Here is a 24,072-nt window from a genome sequence, read left to right on the forward strand (position 1 = left end):
CTTGACAAGGCCTGAGAGAGCGCGATCGTCAGACCCGGGAGACTGAAATCCATCCTGGGAGGCTGCCGACCTAGACAGGTGTCAAGATCCTGCTTTAGAAACCTGCTTTGTAAAGCGTCACACTCCCAGGCTCCCCAGACTCATGGCTGACAGCAGTTTAGAGCATCCTATCTGCTCCTGCAGGAGTTATTCTCGGATCCTCAGGGATGATGAGCTCAGACAGAAGCTCCGAGAACATGCAACGTGCACGGGGCGGGGACGGGGGGAGCAATTCTTTACACAGCAGTGAAATGAGCCGACTCCATCACTGGGCTAGACTCTCCTCTGTATCTTCTGGAATGTTCTCCCTCAGGGCTCTGGAGATAGGAATTACTCATAATAACAATCATGGTTTAGTAACAACAGCAGGCAGCAGCGTTTGCGAAGACGTGTGGGTCAAGGCGTCTTTCATCCCTCATCCTACTTCATCCTGCCACTTGTGACTGGTCTGCCCAGTGTGGAGCCTGCCGCTATGTCTCTAGCAAAGACCCTCCTCCTGCAGCAGGAGTAGATGTGCTTTGATAAATTAGGATTTTTTTTTTTTATTATTTCTGGCTCCTGGGCTCAAAGTATTTTAATTTCCAGAGCCTCTGTATCTTCATCTCTAAATGAGAACAATAACCCCGAATCCCTAACATACCTGAAGGAGTACATGAGAAATATTGGGTGTGAAGTGCTTTACACAGTTCGTAGCATACAGTAGGTGTGAAATAAATGATCACTGGTTGGCCCCATGTAGATCCTGACCACGCATATTGAAACCTTCTGATAAAAGCAGTCCAAGCCATGTGACTCCAGGTAGCCAAGCAAGCTATTTCTCCCCTTTCCCAATTTTCTTTTCTGTCCCCTCTTTTCTTTAAGGAAAAGCAGAGTCTTTCCTTCCTCCCGCCCCTGCAGAGCTGTCCGTGGATGTTGAAAGGTTACCATAGACATCAGTAGGCCTGGAAACAGATGGGGTAATCTGGGAAGACTTGAAAGGAGTGATTCCTGGAGAGTGTCCTGAAGAAAGAGGCTGGGGTACCATTTGTTGTGGAAGAAGAGGGTGCAGGAAGTTTCAGGTGAATGACATTGAACAAAACAGCTTGATTAATATAGGGGACTCATCCACCGGATGGGTAAGCAGCTTTGAGTCTCTAGGAGAAACCCATGTCATTTGAGGTCCGGTCCAGTTTCTGCATCTTCTGGATGAGAATACAGGTGGCCAGAGGTGGAAGGGGCTTGCCCAGGCCACTCCCAGCCAGCTAGGGCATCCTCTGCTCAAATGCCTGAGTCCCAGGTGCTTCCATAGAATGACAATCCCAGACAGGCAGGGATTCTTTTCTTTGTTCACTGGTGTATCCATATAGCCTAGAACAGTCTTTGGTGCATAGTAGGGCATTGTCAAACATTTATTTAACGAAGTCCAGTGGTCTTTAAAACTGAAATATAAGTGGAGTATCCCCTACTGGGAGAAGAAGATTGGGAATCTTATTTGAATCTGAGATGCTATTGGAAATTTTGAGAAGGGAAATGGTGTGATCAACATAATACCTCAGTAAGATGGTTCAAGATTGCTTCCAAATAGACCAAGGAGAAAGGAAACAAGAGGCATTCTATTTCTTGATTAAAAAGTCATTTTCCCCAAATACGGTTATTGAATGAATTTATTTTTTTACCTTTTTTTAAACCATTTTTTAAATTGAAGTATAGTTCATTTACAATGTTGTGTTAGTTTCAGGTGTACAGCAAAGTGATTCAGTTACATATATATATAAATATGTATATGTGTGTATATATATTCTTTTTCAGATTCTTTTCCATTATAGGTTATTATTGAATGAATTTTTAAATTTTATTTATTTATTTTATTTATTTATTTTTGGCTGCATTGGGTCTTCGTTGCTGCACGCGGGCTTTCTCTAGTTGCGGCGAGCGGGGGGGCTACTCTTCGTTGCGGTACGCGGGCATCTCATCGCGGTGGCTTCTCTTTGTTGCGGAGCTCGGGCTCTAGGTGCACGGGCTTCAGTAGTTGTGGCTCACGGGCTCTAGAGCGCAGGCTCAGTAGTTGTGGCACACGGGCTTAGTTGCTCCGCGGCATGTGGGATCTTCCCGGACCAGGGCTCGAACCCGTGTCCCCTGCATTGGCAGGCGGATTCTTAACCACTGCGCCACCAGGGAAGTCCCTGAATGAATTAATTTGAAAAACAGTTCATGCCCTGGTTGTGAAAAACATAAGCTTCTCGTTACCATCTCACATGGCAAAGTCAGCCATCCCCATGGAGTCCAAGATAGGAATTTAACTTCTCTCGCCGTTAATTGCAACAAGCTGCTCTTCAGCCTTGCCTTCTGAAATGCTCAGTTTCAAACAACAGTTGCACATACTGGCCTTTGCACACTAACTGTCCTCGAGCACCCAGTATCCGTATCTGCCCTTGGGACCCGGCATTTATAGTTCCCTGGGGGGAATATTCTCAGTCAGTGCTAAAAACACAGGGCACAATGATGGAAGTGAAGGCAACAGCCCTTTCAACAAGATAGAGAAGATGCTCTTAGAAAAATGGACATAAAATCTAGATACTTCCTGGCCAGGAGCAAGACGGGGGGAAAGAATCTCGCAATCACCCCACCTCCTACATAGCTGTGCGACTAGGTGGATGAAGATTATTAAAGCCAAAGCTATGGCCAAGTAGTACTTCTGTCGCTTGCTTCTTTAAATTATTTTCTCTCCCTTTCCTCCCTCAATCCCTGCTCTCATCCACCCACTAGGATCTTTTTTTTTTCTTTTCTTTTTTTCTTGGCAGTCTTTAAGGAAAAGCAGTTAAAAGAAAAAGAACTGGAATTTACGTAACACCTTTCTTCCAAGATACTAAAAGCAGTTCCCCCATCTATAATTTGTCCTCACAACAATCCTCTGAACAGGCCTATTATTATGATTATTACCGTTATGATTATGATTATTATATCCATTTTTCAATCACATCGCTTGCTGCTGAGACTTTTGGCTACCACCTCATTTTTTGAACAATCTCATGCCCCTCAGCCTGTGTATAAAAAAGGTTTCAACTGCCACCTCCCATTTGTGATTGTGCCACGTATTCCGTCACAGTCTCTGGCCCTTTGTTTAATTTTATCGTTTAAACATATATTAAATTCTCGTATTGAGCGAGCACCGCAGAACTGGTGAGCGGAAGGTGGAGTCAGCGCTGAAAGAGAGCAGAATCAACATAAATATCTTCGGAACCAAGAGGGAAATGGAAAGCAGCTCTCAAGGCAAATTGACTTGAATTGCATAAGAATGTGATTTTTTTTTTCAAGAATTGTCTCGGGATATGAACTACACTTTCTAACAGCTTCAACTTGGCAGATGACACTACCTGTCTCTTTCTAGTCTCTTCCAAGCTTGCAGGCTCCAAATTTGTGTTGGCTTCAAATTTTCTAATGTTTTCAAAGTGTTTCCAGCTTACCGAATTCCTCTGATCATCTTACATAACCCATGACAGCAGCGCCTCCATGACAGTGACCCCGAGATGGCATAAGGCACTGGTAAATGGTCTCTTGTAATTGCCCCAACAGTCTGTTCCTTCCATGGCCCAGCCCCCAATTTATTTTTAACATGGAGAGATTTCATTTAGCAAACCAGATGTTGAGTCTGATATTTTCCCCCTCTTTCTTCTCTTACTCATATTCATTGTCCCATCAAACTCTCATTCTTCTCTCTACATAATAGCTGTCATACTATTAGATAGAGGCTGTATCAGTCAGCTATTGCTTCATAACAAATAACCACAAGATCTCAGTGTCTTATAACAACAAACATTCCTATTTTTTTATTGTGGTAAAATGTATATAATGTAAAATTTGCCACGTTAACCACTTTTAAGTGTACAATTCAGAGGTATTCATTATTCTCACAGTGTTGTGTAACCATCACTACTACTCATTTCCAAAACTTTCATCACCCCAAACAGAAACTCTGGACCCGTTAGGCAAAAACTCTCCATTCCTCTCTACTCTTAGCCCCTGGTCACCTCAATCTACTTTCTGCCTGTATGAAACTGCCTATTCCAGATATTTCATAAAAGTGGAATCATATAATATTTGTCCTTTGTGTCTGGAAGTAAACATTTCTTTCTCATGCATCTGAAAACTGGTTGGGGAGGGCCTGCCTGGAAGAGGCAGGATCAGTTCAGGACTACACCGCAAGTCTCTCATCCTCTTTGGACCGGGGGCTAGCTTGGGTATGGTATGCACATGGCAATGGAGAGCATGAGTGGGCAAGCAGGAACACACAAGGCCTCTAAAAGTGTAGGCTCTGACCTGGCACTCTGTACCTCCTTCCATTGGCCAAAGCCAGGCATTGGCCAAGCCCAAAGTCTAGGGTCAGGGAAGTAAATACTACCACTTTCCAACCATGTGACTTTACTAAAAGTGCTGTAACCTTTCTGAGCCTCATTTCCTTATCAGTAAAATGAGGATAATAGTATTACCTAGCTCCTAGGGTGTTGTGATTATTACTGAATTGCTCTACATTTGCAATATAAAATTGCAAACAATATTATTGTCATTCTTAAAACGTGAAGAATAGAAAAGCAACAAAATCCAATAAACCTTTGTTCTCTAAGTTAGACGAGGATGCTGGACACCTTCATGGAAACTCAAAATTGGATTTAGAATTGAAGACTAAGGCTTATTGGAATTTGATGAAGCAGTAGCAATCATTTTATCCATTGGTTTTCCTATTGCTTTTAGCAGTAGAACCCTTTCTTCAACAGAAACCTAACCCACAGTCCCAATGCATAAAGCAGTGGAGGATTTCTGGTTGAAAAGACACAGGAGTATCCAGAGCTCTTCCCACTGACACGTGTCCCTGTCTCAGAAGGATTGCATGGAGCACAGTTTGGAAACCACTACTTTAGTCCAAGCTCCCTCCTCTTCCAGATGAAAGAAGTGAAGCCTGGTGGGGTGATGCGATTTGCCCCAAATCATATGAGAAATAGAAGCTTCTTATAAGTACTAATAATACTCATCACCCTTAGAAGCATTACCAGGGCTGCCGAAATGCCACTCTGGTGCCTTCTAAGTTCTGTGCTTGTAGACCCGTATCAGAATTTCCACAGAACAACTTAACAATTAAGGACATTGGATTTAGAATCTATGTTCTGGTTCTGCCAGTTACTGAGTGTGTGAACTCGGACCTTTTAAGTGATCTCTCTGAACCTCAGCTTTCTCATCTCTAAAATGGACATGACAACACCTTCTTTACTGGGTTATTGGGAAGCTTGAATTAGGGAACACAAGTAACATAAGTAGTACAGTGTTTGGCATGTGGTAATCATTTAGGACATATTAGCTCTTAATTTAGTTCTTATTTTATGATTGTTGGTGTTATTCAAAGTTTTTGCCAGTTTTCTATGCACTTGGGCACAGTGAATACATTTGGGGAAATATTGAAACAGTATTACTTACAATCTTTAGAAACCATATTATTTTAGAAAAATATAGTATTTCTTAATTTGAGGGATAAACTAGAAAAATTTGTTTTCAAGAGACTGGGCTGCTACAAGGTTTGTACAACGTAATTTCTTGTCCCTGGACACCATTTCTATCTCTGTTTGCCATCCAACAATCGGATCCAGCTGGCCAAACTGCCCCCTTCCTTTAGAATAAGATAGGCATCATGCTAAAATTTTGGAGGAGGATCATCTTGGTAGTCCTTGGGGAAATATCTCTAGATAAGCATCTAGAAGAGCATTGTCCAACAGATCATTCTGTAGTGATGGAATATGATAGCCTGTAATTGTGGCGATTGAGCACTTAAAATGTGGGTGGTGTAACAGAGGAATTGGATTTTAATTTTATTTTATTTTACTTAGTGAATTTAAATGTAAATAGCCATTGGTTTAGAGAGTTCTTCAGATGTTCTGAGCCAACTAGAATGCTTTTGGAAATTTTGGTATTGGACTCTTCAAGTAACACATCCCTGAAGATATAGACAGGCAGAAAGAGGATGGGAAGAATGCTTTCATACTGGAAGCAAGTCAAGCAGCCAGAAATGAATGAGAGGATGTAGATTAACCCTCTCCTTTCCAAAGACGTCATGGTGAGCTGTTACGAACCTCTCACCAGGACTTTGGGACTCCCAATACTTTTAATAGAGTTTGTACTATTTAGCCTGGGCCTGTTGCGTGTTGCATGCTTGTGCCTTCTTGCACCCCTCACTCAGCTGACAAAGCTTTAACTACTTCTTAAGTAACTTTAAGACATTCTTCTCCAAACCCTCCTTTGTGAGACATAAATTGATCGCTTATTCAAAGTGATGTCTTTCAGTCATAATGGCACTTTCTCCACATGCCCTCACGAGTATGTGTGTAGATGACAGCATGTATTGATGGATCGCAGCTTGTTCCAATAGCCGGCAGAATAGAAGGAGCTCAGTCAGACACTGAGAAAGAGTAAAAGAATAAGGTAAAGGAAGACTATTAGAACCAGTAGAATTAAAGAGATACAGATATCACGAGATCTGGAAGGAATGATGTAGCCACATAAAACGGGGTGTTGGCCTGAACACGTGCATACCCTATGACCCGGCAGTTCCACTCCTAGGAATATGCCAAACAATAATGCATACATACATTCACCAAAAGACACATACAAGACTGATGTTAATGGCAATGCAATTCTTTACAGTCTCCAATTGAAAATCACCCAAATGTCCATCAGTGGTAAAATGGATAAGGAAATTGTGGTACATTCACACAATGGCACATGACGACTTGGATGTATCTCAAACACAACGCTGAGTAAAAGAAGAAAGGAAAATAAATAGTTTACGCTATGTGATTATATTAATATAAGTTCCCAATGGGGATCGAACTATTCTATGGTGTTAGAAGCCAGGATAGTGGTTATCCTTGGGGGCAGGGAGTATTACATCTTATGTAGCCCAGGGTTTCTCAGTCTCAGCATTACTGACATTTGGGCAGAAAATTCTTTGTTTTGGGGGTCTGTCCTGTGCATTGTAGGATATTTAGCAGCATCCCTGCCCTCTACCCATTAGTTGCCAGTAACAGCCACCCTCCAATTGTGACGAACAAAAATGTCTCCAGCCATTGCTAAATACCCCCTATGGGGCAAAATCATTCCCCATTGAAAATCACTGCTGTATCCCAAATGCCTTTCACCTGCTAGATACTCAATAAATACTTATTGAAGGAATGTATGAGGCAAGAGCTGTTTAGTATCACACAGGTGTATAAAATAATTTAATTTTTATCTCAAGAGATCCTGCTGCCCTTTATGAATCTTAAATATAAGTACCAGTTTCATCCATTAGTTAAAGATTAAGTAATTCAAAGGCCAAAGGCAATATTCATTCAGCAAAAAATGAATTAAATGGACAAAAAATTTAGGTCAAACCAAAAACAAATATTATATGCCAATAAAACTCTCTTAGTAGCAATTTCTAAATCAGAGTGCCTAACCTGAAATTTTACTGCAAAGGTTTAAAAAATACAATAAAATAAAGGGCTTGAAATGAGACAATTTCATTAAAATGTTAATTTTGATAATCATTGCATCATTTATATGGATTTTAACCGAATAGCTTAACATTCTTCACAAAGAAAACCACAGCCTAAGCCTTAAATGCATTCAGTAAAATGTGAATTAGACTTTTCAAAGAATTTTGGTCTCTCCCTAGGTTTATATTCAAGGCATTGGTTGTATGTAAGCTATTTAATTCTACACCTAAAATTACAATGTGCTTTAATCCTTTCTCTGCAAAGTTCAAATACATACCCCACAAGGCACCGCCAATTGTGCCCTTAAAATTCTTCTTTGTAGTGAAGCATTTTTGGTCCAAGACTCTGAGCGGGTCTTTTCCTCTCCCTTAAGTTTGTAGCTCTTTTCCCCGCCACCCCAATCTCCAAAAGCCCATAATTAATGTTACAACTGTGCTAGCCTCACCTCCGGCAGTTAGAGCGTCCTTTTCCGCACTTCCACATGTTTGTATGATAGGTATTTTTTTTAAAGTGTGGGTATCCATTCCAGTATCCTGGGGAATCATAAGGCTGGATACTTTCCCTTCCTCGATAAGGGAGACATGTTCAATTTCAAAACCATTTGACTCCTTTGATTGCCTGTTTTTAAAAAACATAATTTTCAGACTCTTTACGGACAGATGATGTTCCAGTTTTCTACTGCCACCCAACAAATGTCATGGCTTAACCAAACAGTTTCTTATCTCATGAGGCTGTGCGGTGACTGGACTCATTCACATGGTTCTCACTGCTGTCGCTCATGTGGCTGCAGTTCAGTGACAGCTGGAGCTGGAGCCGTATAAAGGCTTATTTGGACTGGATATCCAAGGTGGCTTTTTCACGCAGGTGTTGTCGCCTGGACTTAGCTGACACCACTGCAGCTGGCCAGGCCAATCTCCCTCTCCCCATGCTGCTTCTCCACAGGGCTAGCTTCCTCACAACATGGTGGTCACAGGGTTGTTGGACTTAAATGGCAACTGGCTTCTTGCAGAGTGAACGTTCCAAGATACCCATGTGGACACTGCAAGGCTTCTAGATTTCTTCTAACCAAGGCCTGGAAGTCATGCAGTGTCACTTCTACAATTTTCTGTTTGTCAAAAGTAAGTCACAGAACTAGTCCAGATTCAGCAGGAGAAGACGACACAAAGATGTGAGTACCAAAAGGTATAATTCATTGAGGGCCATCTTTGGAGCCTCCGTATCACAGATGGGAAAAGATGAACAGTATGATCATACAGTTGTTCAGGGTGAACTCTTTAACATATTACTTAGTAAGTAATAAATTCTCCTTTCCTTAAATTCTCATCATTTTCTCTTTGGCTACCAAACTTGTCTCACTTCAGATCTGTTAGTATTTGCTTAACATATTTAGGTGCTCTGATATTAGGTGCATATATATTTATGATTATTATATCTTCTTAATGAATTGACCCTTTTATCATTATAGTAACCTTCTTTGTTTCTTGTTACCATTTTGGCCTTAAAGTCTATTTTGTCTGATATGAGTATACCTACCCTGCTCTCTTTTGGTTTCTACTTGCACGGAATATCGTTTTCCCTTCCTTTACTTTGAGCCTATGTGTGTCCTTCAAGCTGAAGTTCATCTCTTGTAGGCAGCATATAGTTGCATCAGCAGTATCACCCCTCACTCAAGGGGAAAATGGTAGTGGGAGAGACCTCGTCTGTCCAATAGGTAGAAGGCAAGCCAGTGCTCCTGGACAAGTGAATTCTTTGATTCATCTCCTCTGTCTTTGTTGCCCTGATGACTATGGTGGCTTCATTATGCCCATTTTCTTTCTCAGCATCCCTTGAACCTAAGTGAAAAATGACAAATAACCCTGTTCCTCTTCTTTGCAGTTATCGAAGCAAAGCAAGGTTCAGCAACAATGGGGAGAGTGCAAATGTTTCATGAAGTCCATGACAGATCACACTTAGCCGTAATGTGTTGACCTTGTTTGCATGCTTGATTGTGTGTTAGCTGTTTCCATTCTCTCCAGCTAATGGCTTCAGTACCTGTTAGGGATTGATACAGTGGATAATTGCAGTCTCTGTTTAGAACAGTGGAAAGGTCAACTGCATTAAACCCCCATTTCAAGTAGTCCTGTGGTGACTTTTCTAAAAAGGAGGGGCAACATTCTTTCCTCCAGCTTTGACAGCAATTGGCTAGGCTGACTTTATATTATGGCTAGGCATCAGAAATCTCTGTGTTCTTTTCACATCTCCAGGTTCAGGTAGGAAGAGAAAATAGAAGGCGTCCCAGTGGCTTCATAATACCCTACAATTGCAGAAAGGTTCTACCGAGCAAAGAGTCATTGGAGAAATGCTGTTAATCTGTTCTTATTTACATAAACAGTGGCTGTCCACCAGCAGAGAGTTTAAGGGCTGAAATGCACTAGCTTGTAGAAAAGAATATTTTTCTAATCTCTTTGAAGAACTCTGAAGTTCAGTTAGAAGAAAGACCCTTATGTGTGCACGCATTTGCCTTAGAAGTGGGAGTTCAAACACCCTTTCACTGTGCCTTACCACCTTCCTTTCCAAATAAAAATACCACACATCAGTCTTTCGAGTTTTGTTAGGATGTCATTTTACAGTTCACAAAATTCTTTCATATATCGCCTTAAATTACCTCTTTATTTTGCCTTTTAAAAGCCTAACCTTTCAGCCTTCATGAATTGATTCCTTCTACTTGTGAAGTTTAAAATCGTTTCGTTAACTTGTTTGGACTTTTTTTAAAGCAAGACTCTTGAATTTTGACATAAAATATATTCTTTATATTTTAGTGTCTTTTTGTTTATGCTTCATTTTGTTCTGTTTTCCCAGTCTCTAAGGAAATCTCATTGCTCTTCACAACGTAAATTCATATTGATCTCTGAGTTAGTCAAGGGAATCTGTTTAGTCGGTCTAGAAGGGAAGTGTACAATAGCGCATGCCAATGTGATTATGTATTGCAATATTAAGATCATATAAAGGGCTTCCCTGGTGGCGCAGTGGTTAAGAATCTGCCTGCCAATGCAGGAGACACGGGTTCGAGCCCTCATCCAGGAAGATCCCACGTGCCGCGGAGCGGCTAGGCCTGTGTGCCACAAGTACTGAGCCTGCACTCTAGAGCCCGTGTGCCACATGTACTGAGCCTGCGTGACACAACTACTGAAGCCTGCGCACCTGGAGCCCGTGCTCCTCAACAAGAGAAGCCACTGCAATGAGAAGCCCGTGCACCGCAACAAGGAGTAGCCCCCGCTCGCCGCAACTAGAGAAAAGCCCGCGCACAGCAACAAAGACCCAATGCAGCTATAAATAAATAAATAAATAAATAAATAAATTTATTTTTTTAAAAAAAGATCATGTAAATATGAAGTGGGAAAGTCAGTTTAAGAAAGGTGCCAAGCTATCCTGCTCTAAGAGAAAGCAAACACCAACTTTAGCTTCATTGTTGAAAGGGATTTTAATACTGAAAGCCTCGTTAGAATCTGAGGTTATTCATTTGCCACAACAGAATCCCATCCAATGAAATTTTAAAATGGGATGTGGTGCCAAAGGATGCCCTGCAAGCCCTGATGCTGGGTGTCCCAAACATGTTTCAAGGGACTTACCATCAAAAAATAAAAGACTTTTGTTAAAGGAATGAAGAGAGAGGAATTAAAGGCAAATTTGGTGGGAGTGATTTAGGGTAGGTTAGACTGTATCTTCCTCTGCAGGTCAGCACTGTGATACAGGGATTAAAATGATGTTTTTCTCAAATTCAACCATTTAAAAAATATTGTCACTCTAATTTGAAATTACTCTTTAAAAGTAGAAAATTCACTTGGCATTTATTATGAAATAATACTTCTCTAAATGTGCTTCCAACTGGATTTTTTTTCAAGTCCCTAGCTGTTTTAAGCCCTCATAAAAAGAAGTTATCTGATTACTTGAATGTGCCGTCTTTCATTCTGAATTCTAATCTTCCTGTTGAGGCTATTTTTAAATGGCTTAGGTCTTCTTTTTTTCCTCCTAGGATCTTAGGGTTAGGAATTCTAAGGAATCCAAAACATTATGGAGTTAATTGTTCTCGTCTGGCAGGTTATAATTAAATAATTATAGGCAAGAGAAAATGGAAGAAAAACATATCCCCAGTCCTAATGTTAAATAACATATTGGAATGTTTTATTTCAATTCAGATAACTTCATTTACTCCTTAAGTGGTAAAATTAAAATCAATATAGGTTATGTTTCAGGCAAGTTACAGGGAATTACTATAGACACAAAGAATTTAAATGCTGTAAATATAATAGACGTATTTTGAAAAATGGTTCCCATTTTCAAATTAACAAGGTATACTGATCAATGCTTCTTCCTGGCATTCTTGACAGAAAAAAATTCTGTGTAAGGTGAAGTCATGGGTGGACACTACTTTTGAGATACTTGTAGGTTAATTGGCTATGAATCTTTCTTTGTTGGTGTGGCAGACAGAATCTAAGATGGCCCCATGGATGATCCCTGCCTCCTGATGTTCATAACTTTGTGTATTTCCTTCTCTTTTAATATGGGTGGGACCTGTGACTTGCTTCTAACCAACAGAATATGGCAAAGGTGATGGAATATCACTTCCATGATTATGATTGTGTTACCTAAGATTATACGTTCCATCCGTCTTGCTAAGGAGTCCCTCTCCTTTGATCGTTTTTTGAAGCAAGTTGCCATGTTGAGGGGGCACATGTGGCAAGGAACTGAGGATGACCTCTAGCCAACTGCCAGCAAGGAACTGAGGCCCTTGGTCCAACAATCCCAAAAGGAATTTAATCCTGCCAAAAACCACAGGAAATGGATCCTTCCCAACTGAGCTTTCAGATGAGACCTCAGCCCTGGGCAACACTTGATTGTGGTCTCATCAGAGAACTTGAAAAAGATGACCAAGTTAAATCATACTCATCTGTCTGCTTCACAGAAAGTGTGGGATAATAAATGTGTGTTGTTTTAAGCTGCTAAGTTTATGGTAATTTGTTATGCAGCACTAAATAACTAAAGAAGCTAGCTTCTGTGATAGGACAGAGTAATGATCCCCTAAAGACGTCCACATCCTAATCCCCAGAGCCTGTAACTTTGCAGGTGTGATTCAGTTAAGGATGGAGCAATTTTCCTGGTTTATCCAGGTGGACCCAATGTAATCACAAGGGCCCATATAGGTGAAAGAGGAAGGCAGGAGAGTCAGGGAGAAATTTGAAGATGCTACTTTGCCTGGGTTTTGAAGATGGAGGAAGGGGCCATGAACCAAGGAATACAGGAAGTCTTCAGAATCTGGAAAGGGTTCCAGAATGAATGCAGCCCTATTGACACCTTGATTTTAGCCTAGAGAGGCCCGTTTCAGACTTTTGACCACCAGACTTGTAAGATAACAAATCTGTGCTGTTTTAAGCCACTAAGTTGTGGCAATTTATTACAGCAACAGTAGGAAGCTAAGGCACTCTATGCTTATTTTGTTAGCATCTGAGATGAATAATGAGTCCTCCTCCAGGGGCTTGTCTGCTCCTAACAGACTGCACTGGAGCTGTGAATATTTTCTTCTTTTTCCAGAAATGAACAAATAAATACGGTGCCATTGAGCATTGCTCTAGGGAAAATGAGCATTTTTTCCACAGCCTTGTGGGCACATCCATCCTACCACCTCATACCCCTCATTCTTGCATTTACCTTTTTACTGTTTCTTCTTCAGGTTCTAAGCACGGACTGTCTTAGTCAAGGATTGTTTGGACTCAAATAATGTGATCTATTCAAGTCAGTTTAAGTAAAGAGAAATTGGGGATAAGTGTAGCAAGTAGGTCTCAGAGGATGGAATCGTAAAGCAACTGTTCTTTTCCCCCATTGCCCATTCAGAAGAGCTCTCCAGGGCCAGGTCTTCATTAAAATCTCAGGCAGGTCTGCAAATGTATTGAGCAGGTTCAGAAAATTTCTCCAGTCACTTGGACACTTGTAATCACAGCAGCCTGTAATCTGTAATTAAAATGTTCGATTGTCATGTAATAGTCAAAACTGCCAACTCCACAGAATTTCTCCCTTGCCCCTATTTCCGGCCTGGGAAGCCTGCACTGGGTTAAGGGGCATTCCCCAACATTCTTCTCTAGCTTTGGCTCCTTCCACATTGAAATGAGGCCAGGACAGTGAGGTAAAAAGCAGGAAAGTTCTCACTCGATTGGCACCAAGGTAATCCGACATTGGTTTCCTCTGTCCATGGAAGATCATGTAGGTTGACTTGTGGACACATTTGTAGATTTCTGGAAGACTTCTCTGTTGAGTTGTTCCAACTGCAGTTCCCTTGAGTCAGATGGTACCCAACGGCTGGCTATGTCCAGCACTGCTTAGCTTCTACATCTTTCTACTAAGGCCCTCCTGCCCCTGGAAGAAGCTCAGTTGAGCAATGCCTTTATTAAATGACCCCAGGGCACCATTTCTACCGTGTCGTCCAGATATCGTCCACAGGAATTGCACACTTAAGGCCTGTCTCAGTGGAAGGGTAATAATTTTGCAAATATAGCCTCTGCTCTTTGGGTATGTGCCGCTTCCACAGGCCTCTCCCTGTTACCATTTTTTAAAATTAAGTCATGATTAAGACCCCAAGATGAATAAGAGTCCCAAACTGTGGTTTTTAATACCCCCTTTGAAAGTATGTAGCACCCTGTTTTGGCATGTAGGGGTGATTGGCATGAGGCCTCAGCTGAATCTGCCTCAATCATCGTAGCACCCCGTAACGTATGAACACATGTAGCTTCTATCTTTTTTTCCCTCTAGGATTGGGATCCTAAGGGACCCAAAGCATTATGGCTTTAATTCTTCTTGTCTGGCAAGTAATAATTAAGTACTTGTAGATGAGAGAAAAGAGAGATAAAAGCCCATTCCCAGAACTGATGATAGATATCATACTGAGATATTTTACATTAGCTGTTTTACTGATGTCAAATGGTGAGCAAACAGCCCTCAGGAGTGGTGGGAACCAGGCCTGCTCAGGGGACCCCTGGCATCTGTAACCTTTACTCTTTCTTTTTTTTTTTTTTTTAATTTTTTTAAAAATTTATTTATTTATTATTTATTTATTTTTGGCTGTGTTGGGTCTTCGTTTCTGTGCGAGGGCTTCCTCTAGTTGCGGCAAGCGGGGGCCACTCTTCATCGCGGTGCGCGGGCCTCTCACTATTGTGGCCTCTCTTGTTGTGGAGCACAGGCTCCAGATGCACAGGCTCAGTAGTTGTGGCGCACGGGCCTAGTTGCTCCGTGGCATGTGGGATCTTCCCAGACCAGGGCTCGAACCCGTGTCCCCTGCATTGGCAGGCAGATTCTCAACCACTGCGCCACCGGGGAAGCCCCCTTTACTCTTTCTTATTCAGTCATGAATGTGACTCGGCTCCCAACTCTCTTTGTCTGTGTCTCTTAGTTCTGATTCTGGAGAGGGGACATCTGATGGCCTCATTCCAGCACTCGGCTCCAATCAGCTGTGCCCTGACGATGAGTTCTGGGCCCATTGCCTGCTGCTGAGGGCTCTGGGGGCAGCCTTGGGTAGAGCAGGCCAGGCAGGACAAACAGGCCCACACCGCGGCTGCCACACTCTGATTCCTCCTGCCGCATCATTCCACGACACTCCATCCATACATTCACGCGCCCACCCTCCTAGAGCTGGACGCCCACCTTGCCTCCACTGCTTCACTTCCATGCCTTCCACGGCAGGGAACGTCTTCATCCGCATTCCCTTAAAGGCTAGTGGCAGAATTTCTTTGTGGTGTAAACCAGAGTGGAATGGCCGGGTCATAGTGCTCGTGGCGCTGAAGTTTGCCTAGGGGTGCCAGATTGCTCCCCAGAACTGCTACACGGGGCTCAATGGCCACCAGCAAAGCAAGATCATTCATCCCATCCACTGGGAATTCTCATTTGATTACACTGTCGCGCTATTAGTGCTTCTAATGGGAACACTGTCTGCCACTCCAATTATTGGGGCTTTCTGCCAGCCCTTGGCAACTAAGAGTTGATGGCATCAGACGGGCCCTCCCCACCATCACCATCAGTTCTGATTCGATTCTTCCTCCAGCTCTTGAATTCTAGTCCTCTTTCTCCTCTCCACTGATTTCTCTTCTTCGCTGCCCCGACTCCTTCCGTCAGGGGCCACCCCTACCGCCTCTGGGGCAAGTCACATGGTCCTCCCCAGGCAATGGGCTTATATTTATAGTAAGGCGCTGAAGAGCACTTAATGCTAGAAATGCAATTTGTCGTGGCTTCTCCAAGAGAACAGCACTGCCACAGATCCCCTTCGCTTTAGTCATTTGGGCAGGAAATCACAAAAGCAGGTAATTAATTACCTCCTAAAGTAAAAAAAGTCAGCTCCACCTCAACAAAATGGCAAGTGACCTTTCTCCTACTCAGGATAAAAAAGGAACGAAGGAAGGAAGAAAAACTGTTATAACCCATAATATGATTTTTCCCCAAGGGTTCGAGTTATTTGAAAGGTTTGGGTTACTTGGGGGAAATTAAATAAACCATTAGATTACATTGTTCTGCTTTTGGCCACACAGTGTTCCCGATGGTGAACAGTATTTCCCAGTGAGCGCCCATCTGAAATGTTTATCGGCCCAGGGTCGTAGGCATTGTTACTGCAGCCTTAGAAAGCCACATGGTATGGGAAGTCACATTTGCTGGGATACTGTTTTTACATAAGAAACCTACAGTGACATTTTTCTTTCATGATGCTAAGAAGATACTGACATTCAATGAATTGATAGAATTTTTTAAAATCTATCCCCTTCCAGAAAATTACACAGACATTTTAAGCGGCTAAAGGAAAATCGGAAGGGGAGAATCAATTTTGAGAGACTGAGTTGATGCTTTTAAAATCCAATCTTCCCTCAGCGAGTTTTATTTTAGGGCTCTGCTGTTTGGTGTCGCAGATAATATCACCCAATATAAACCGAATAGGCAGCTTTCCACTGGCTGAACATTTGATTCCAGTTTTCTCTGTGGTCTGAAAGCCCACTTGTGAGCCTTTTGATTCTCTGCCCTGGGAGCCCAAGGAACATTCGCCAACATCACACATTTTGTTTTAAAAGAGCACCGTCACCGCTAGAGTCCAGGCTTTGTGCATATCATAAATATTTTTTTTCTCTCTCTTACAGAAGCTGCAAAGAATCGATACTCCTCACTGTCATTCAGCCTTACCCTGTAAGTGTCCTGTGAGTAAAAGTGCCTGTGTGTGATCTCAGATTTCCAGTCTCCTCCTCCCACTCCACTCCAGTGACTAACAGCAGAGAGAAATAACATGCATTCACAGTACCAGTTCCAAGATCTTGGTTGTTTGTATTTTGTACTCCAAGATAGCAAATCCTTCATTGGAGAGAAAAGAAAGTGATACGTTTCCTAAATAACTTGAAAATCAGCTTTTCAGTCCTATGTGCCTCTCACATCTAGAAATGACACAAAACTCAAGAATTTCCTTGTGATTCTTAAGTTTCCAGCTTAAGTATCACAAGTCTAAAGGGAATATCTAATTGTAGGAAGTTGAAGCATGATTGTTTCTCTTACCCCCATCTAAATAATTTGGTGGAGACATTGGACATTTCAGCGGCCTTGTCGGGAAGGTGGGGAGTGATTAAAATTGTACTGCTTTCAGTTCCCATGATTTTTTTAAAAACAACTTTATCGTGGTGTAATTCGCATATCGTAAAATTCACCCATTGCAAGTGTACAAGTCCGTGATCTTTATAAAGTCTACTGAGGTACGCAACCATCACCACCATCCAGTTTGAGAACACGTCCATCACCCCAACTGGATTCCTCATTCCCATTTACAATGAATTCCTTCTCCTACCCTCAGTCCCAAGCAGCCACTAATTTACTATTTATTTATTTCTATAGATTTGCCATTGCTTGTGAATTTCATACATGGTCAGTGAACTAAAAAATACCGAGGCAAATTCCTTCAGATTTTTCCCCAAACGTTTACTGTCAATATCTTGTGTGGCCTTCACATGGAGCGGCAGAGATTCCAACCTACTTATGCTTTTATTTTCTTCCCCATAGAGATTTCTACATCAATTCAGAGGCTCTGGCATTTGCCAGTCTCCATCTTCTGACCAAACTCTTCATCTCCCCTGTCTTGGAATTTTCCTTCTAAGTGCTATGGGCTAGTCATTTTAGGCAGGAAAAAAATATGTATTCAAGCTTGTGATAAGATCACAAATTGAACTAACCAAGACCACAAGTTATGCCATGTAGGGTCATTACTACATATATTAAAAGCACGGTTTAATATTGAATGTTCCTTTTAGTCCCAACTCTTTGACACAGCTACACACACACACACGTTTGGATTTGAAATCTAAGGAGACAGCAGGAGGTTAAAGAACCAAGACTTGAGATCTAGTTCCCAGCAGTATAAAAGGCGACTCCCACACCTGCTCTGGACCCCGATTTCCTCATCTGTGTAAGGAGGAGGTCAGGTGGCATCCCGTCCAAGGGCCTTCCTGCTTCACCGCCTCGTGACCTGGCGATTCTTTCCATATGAAGTACAGCTCATCTGTTTTTAGATTGTTTCATTTAACCCAGTTGTCACTCACACCTACTTCAAATCTATCCACACTTCTTCATTTCTTTGCAATGAACAAATGCATTTGGGTAAAGCCAGTGTGAATGTCTAACATACAGAAGTGATGGACCAACTATAAATTCCTGGCGGAACTAGAAGCTTGCATTGTCTTTCCTGAATTCTCTCTTCCTACTTTATAACCTCTTAGTAATGCAAGATCAGAACCATTTTACTCCAAACCAGGTTATTTTTCCAATGTGGGGTCGCATGTTACCCCCAAACAGTAAACTTAGAGGAGTTTTACATTTAAGTTAAGGGTTTTGTCTTGTTGCTTTGCTTGCTTTTTTTGCCATTTGAGTCTGCATGACTTGTTATTCATATGAATACTCATTACTATCCGTGAATCATGGAACTTCCTTTTAACAGATAACCTGGAATTTTCTAGGAGTTCAGCTGGCTCCTGCTGTTGTGCTGTATTGAAAGTCAACATTCAGGAGTGTTGCTTGTTCTTATGGCCAACGGTTGCACCTCTGTTCCCCAGAGTCACTCTCTCCCGACCAGTCATCGTAGATGAATTCTCAACTTTGACCAGCCCTCCTTCCTGAAATGCCCATCACGTACTCCACCCGCCACCTCCTCGGCTCACCAAATCCTTCTCACCTTTCAAGTCTCAGCACAAATTCTAAATGCTACCCCAGAGTTTCTCAACATCAGCACTGTTGGGTTTGGTGACAACCAAAATGTCTCCAGACACTGTCAAATGTTCCCTGGGGACCAAAATCACCCCCACTTGGGAGCCAGTGTCCCACACCTAAAGTCTTCCCTTCTTGATCCAGTCCAAAGTGACTTTTTCCTCCTCTGAATTAATAAGAGTTGAAACCCCAAAGTTACTTAAATAGATACATTAAATGGAGAGAGGGGTGTACATGGGAAAGGAGACTGTGAAGTTTTACTTATATTTTTGTGTTTGGATTTTCCTACAAGCGAATGGCTTTTTTTTAAAGGATTTATGTATTTGCTGAACATTCTCTTGGCAACCAGAATTGACATACAGAAACAGAGGACCCACCAGACCAAAAGAAAGTCTATAAATTCTACTTTTATTACAGACAATAGCATTCAGCATTTCAATTTCTTTGCAACTTACTGGTCAGCATTTTTTTATGTTGTATTTCTTCTGCATAATAAGATCTGGTCCGGACAGAGAGCCGATGTTTACACCTTTTTGCCATACTCCACGTGTCCCCAGAGCACCCCAACATGACCCAGCCACAGAAATCAATCTCCAGTGAGGCCCAGGTCAAGGGAGCTTGGGAGAAAAGTCTTAGGATTCCCAAAATTCTTTGATAAGAAATAATACTTAACAGGTTTTTGCCTTCCTATTTTAAGTATTATGGAGGACTCTTTCTCCACCATTTTTACTTTATTTCTTAGAGAAAAATTGTGGAAGTGCAGAAGGAAATACAGAAGCAGAAAAATATGTGTTGGCAATACTTATCCTCAGAGACAACCAGTGTAAACATTTTGGCCTTTTTCTTTCCAGTCTTTTTGTTCTAATGCCTTGTCAGCAGTTGAGATCATATTACATGTACACTTTTATTCTGCATCTTTTACTTAGTATATCAAGCATTTTCCCGTGTCATCAAGGATTCTATATAAGCATTATATACATGGCTGTTAAACATTACATTGAACCAAGATTTCCTTAATCAACACCCATCATTAAGCCCACTGTCTCTAATGTGTTTCTATTATAAATAATTCTGCAAAGAACATCTTTGTGTGTAAGTCTTTATCTGTATTTAATAGCTTTTCCTCAGGATTGAATTTTAGAAGAGGAATTTTTGGGTTACTCATGGATTTTATTTGTTTTTTTCTGACACACCATCTTCTTCCCTTATACTGTTACCATTTTTATTCCAGATCTTTCTTGGCCAGCTGCTCCCCTCTTTCCTTTCCATAGTTTCCAAGTCTGGAACTTTCAGAGCTTTCCAGTCCAACATTACCTGAGACAGAGAGTATTTAAAGAGTCTCTGTAACCTCTCCTCATACAACCCCAAGTCAGTGGGACTTGGGCTAAGTCACTCTCAGTTCTGGCATCCCTGAGCTACCATGATTCACCTTCCCTCAGGTTTCTTCTAGGCCAAAGAATTGAGAGACCTGCTTGCCTGCCTCTCACTTCCTGTCTACCTTCCACTGTGTTCCACATACCTGAGGGAGGCTACACACCTCCTCATGGAAGCTCCAGCATAGTAGATATTATCAGAACCCAGAACATATCCCCTTGGCATGTGTCATGCTGAGCATGCCGGCCCAATTTCCAACTGAGAGCACCAGTGATTCTTTGCCTGTGGGTTTTTTCTGGCCACAGGGCCATGCTCATGGAGCAGGCCAGAAGTGCTCTTTGAGCACTCCACTAGGAATTCTCACTCTCAGAAGAGCAGCCACTTCATCACTGATTGACAGGAGCTGGTGGATAAATACCCCAGCTCCCTCTCTCCTCAGTCAGTGTAACTCTAAGGCATACAGCCTGCCTTGTTTCCCAGACATTCCCAGCAGGGTTAAACGCCAGTTGCTCACAGTGGTGCCTGACTTAACAATGAATGCTTCATTGGCTTCCTCACCCTCCCTGTCTCCCTTCCCCTGCTCACCTACCCATGCTCCCTGGGAGCATCTCCCAAATCAGCTACCTGCTTGTGAATCCTGGTCTTAGGGTCTGCTTTGGGGGAAGTCCAAACTAAGTCATCCGGTGATAACTGTTGGCTAGTTAGTCCTCACTAAGTATGTACTCAGTGCCTACTATATAAGTGTCCTTTAGAGCTACAGGGATGGCAAATTCAAGACCTTACACTTCAGCTTCAGAAATTTATCTTTTTTTAACATCTTTATTAGAGTGTAATTGCTTTACAACGGTGTGTTAGTTTCTGCTTTATAACAAAGTGAATCAGTTATACATATACATATGTCCCCATATCTCTTCCCTCTTGCGTCTCCCTCCCTCCCACCCTCCATATCCGACCCCTCTAGGTGGTCACAAAGCACCCAGCTGATCTCCCTGTGCTATGCGGCTGCTTCCCACTAGCTATCTATTTTACGTTTGGTAGTGTATATATGTCCATGCCACTCTCTCACTTTGTCCCAGCTTACCCTTCCCCCTCCCCATATCCTCAAGTCCATTCTCTAGTAGGTCTGCATCTTTATTCCCGTCTTGCCCCTAGGTTCTTCATGACCTTTTTTTTTAAGATTCCATATATATGTGTTAGCATATGGTATTTGTTTTTCTCTTTCTGACTTACTTCATTCTGTATGACAGACTCTAGGTCCATCCACCTCACTACAAATAACTCAGTTTCGTTTCTTTTTATGGCTGAGTAATATTCCATTGTATATATGTGCCACATCTTCTTTATCCATTCATCTGTGGATGGACACTTAGGTTGCCTCCATGTCCTGGCTATTGTAAATAGAGCTGCAATGAACATTTTGGTACATGACTCTTTTTGAATTATGGTTTTCTCAGGGTATATGCCCAGTAGTGGGATTGCTGGGTCGTATGGTAGCATATACCCTGAGAAATTTATCTTATGTATGTAGTTTTGTTTCAAACTAAGTTCTAATGACTTCTAAGAGCATCAGGAGCATGTCAGCCATCTATCGTGGCCATCTTAGCAACAGCGAATTTGGAAGGAGGTGCAGGGGTTGATTAGAGGCCTTTTAATCTTAAAATTAATTAACAGCTGGAAAATCTGATTATTCGAAATAGTAATTATTTGTCATTTCCACCACAGGATATGAAGTGCTTGTGATCAGCACCTATTGGTCGGCAGGTTGCCAGGAATTAATTTATCAGGTTTTTGGGTGGTACACGTTGTATATTTTTTAGCCACAAAGAGAGATCTGAGTCAAAACTGCAGTCATGACTGGCTTGCATACCCCATGTACCAGAGGTAACTCCAGCCAGTGGAAGAAGCCATTACTTTACTGAATTAGAATCAGTAGAATCAGAGCTAATGTTTTTATCACCAAAAAGTAATTTTTAAAATGTATATCCATTATATGAAATAGTCACAAATCCAGAACAAGAAAAATGCAACTTGTATGGATTCTTAGACTCTTATCCCAGGTCTGTTGACTTCAAAATATGTATAAAATAATATTTACTTAACTACCTTGGCTATCTAGTTTTCTTTCTGGTTTTCCTAGATTACCAGGTTTGTCATTAGGGCATGGGAAATAAATTCAGGAATGAGGCTCCAAGAAGTGGGCATGCAATAGCTATAGACAGAAGAGACAAGCATCCCCAGCTTGACCAGTTCTGCTCTATGGGACCACTTTAGGGGCAAATAACCCTATGTACTTCCATAGGAACATCACTGCATTCTAAGATTATACATCAAATGAGATGCATAGAAACTACATTCTGTTAAATATACTTTTTATTGAGGCAAGGAATTATGTAACTTTTTAGAAAAATAAGGTAAAATATCACATTTAAAAATTCAGATGCATAGAGGAATAAACCTCAGTATCTGGCACACTGAACACATGTGAAATACATCATTCCCAAACAATGCTGGGGAAGTGGGGTGTTACTGCATTCAAATATCTCATCTAATTAGCAGTGTCTGTTCTGGGTAGCTTTATTACAGCCGCTTCACTTGAGCTAAACGCATTGTGCCAACGTAAATATCCCCTGCTTCAAATCATTACGGGAGAATAATGTTTTCCCTTCAGCCAAAAAATGGCATATCAAAAGCAAATGAACAAAAAAAAAAGCTAATGAACTCCCTACTGTATGATTTGTTCATTCATCATGACTAAGCTTGGCCTGTAATTACGGTACCGAAGAGAACATCTCTGTCCCATGACTTCGGCTTTGCAGTAGGACTTTTAAAAGTCACGTTGAGCATGTTCAAAGCTACTCTTTTGAGGAGCCATTCAGAGTTTTTCTGGTTTTTTGTTTCATTTTGTTTTTAAAGGGCAGCCGTTCTCTTAAAACATCTTGCATAAGTGGAAGAATTGAAACTCTGGAGGCCAAAGCATCCATCTATGCCGCCCTTAAGACACAGGGGAACTTTTGAAATAACAGGATTTTCTGAGCATTAAGGCAGAACTCCACCCAGGAATACACATCCACATGTTTTATCATCTGTTTTTCCAACAATGATTGTTTTATTATAACAGCATACACATAACGTAAATCTACCATTTTAACCATTTTTAAGTGTACAGTTCTGTGGCATTAAGTACATTCAGAATCTTATGCAACCATTGCCACTATCAAGTTCCAGAACATTTTCATCACCCCAAAAGGAAACCCCGTACCCATTAAACAGTCACTCCTCACTCTCCCCACCGCCCTCCCCAGCCCCTGGCAACCACTAATCTGCTTTCTGTCTCTATTCCATAGAGACAGAATTTTCCTATCCTGGACATTTCATATAAGTGGAATCGATTCATACAATGTGTGGCCTTTTGTGTCTGGTTTCTTTCACTTATCATGATGTTTTCGAGGTTAATCCATGTTGTAGCATGTATCAGAACTTCATTCCTTTTGTGGCTGAATAGTATTCCATCGTACGGCTAGACCACATTTAACTTATCCGTTCCATCGTATTGTTTTTAAACTGATCTCAAGTATACTTGTATTTGACAAAGATGGGAATCCTTTTATTTTTTTCATTTTACTTGAAATTCAAAGTATGGGACACCCTAACTGGCTTCTGTGCTTTGAGATTAGTGCAATACACAGGAGGTTGAACCTCTGTGTTGATTCTAGAGTCAATTACCAGAATTCTTTACACAACAGCCTCAATCTCTTAGAACTGTATAGTATGAAAAACGTTAGGTTGAACCATGTGCCGTTTCCAATATTTGACCATTTTAATCTATAAAATTGCAGTTGTATGATTCAAGCTAAATATTTACCTCTATATTAGGTTCAATAGAGAATGCAGTTCTTTTTCAAAAGAAACAGATGGT

General features: G+C 41.5%; 1 protein-coding gene across 1 annotated transcript in view; it reads left to right on the plus strand.

The window, feature by feature from the left end:
- Positions 1 to 24,072, plus strand: part of FRMPD4 (FERM and PDZ domain containing 4) — a 174,482-nt gene that overhangs the window by 111,948 nt on the left and 38,462 nt on the right. The window contains exon 4 of the mRNA XM_061178868.1: positions 16,682 to 16,727. Within this exon, the coding sequence (XP_061034851.1) occupies positions 16,682 to 16,727 (46 nt within the window). The remainder of the gene's footprint in view (positions 1 to 16,681; positions 16,728 to 24,072) is intronic.

This window comes from Eubalaena glacialis, chromosome X (assembly GCF_028564815.1).
Source record: "Eubalaena glacialis isolate mEubGla1 chromosome X, mEubGla1.1.hap2.+ XY, whole genome shotgun sequence".
In the NCBI taxonomy this organism is placed as follows: Eukaryota; Metazoa; Chordata; class Mammalia; order Artiodactyla; family Balaenidae; genus Eubalaena; species Eubalaena glacialis.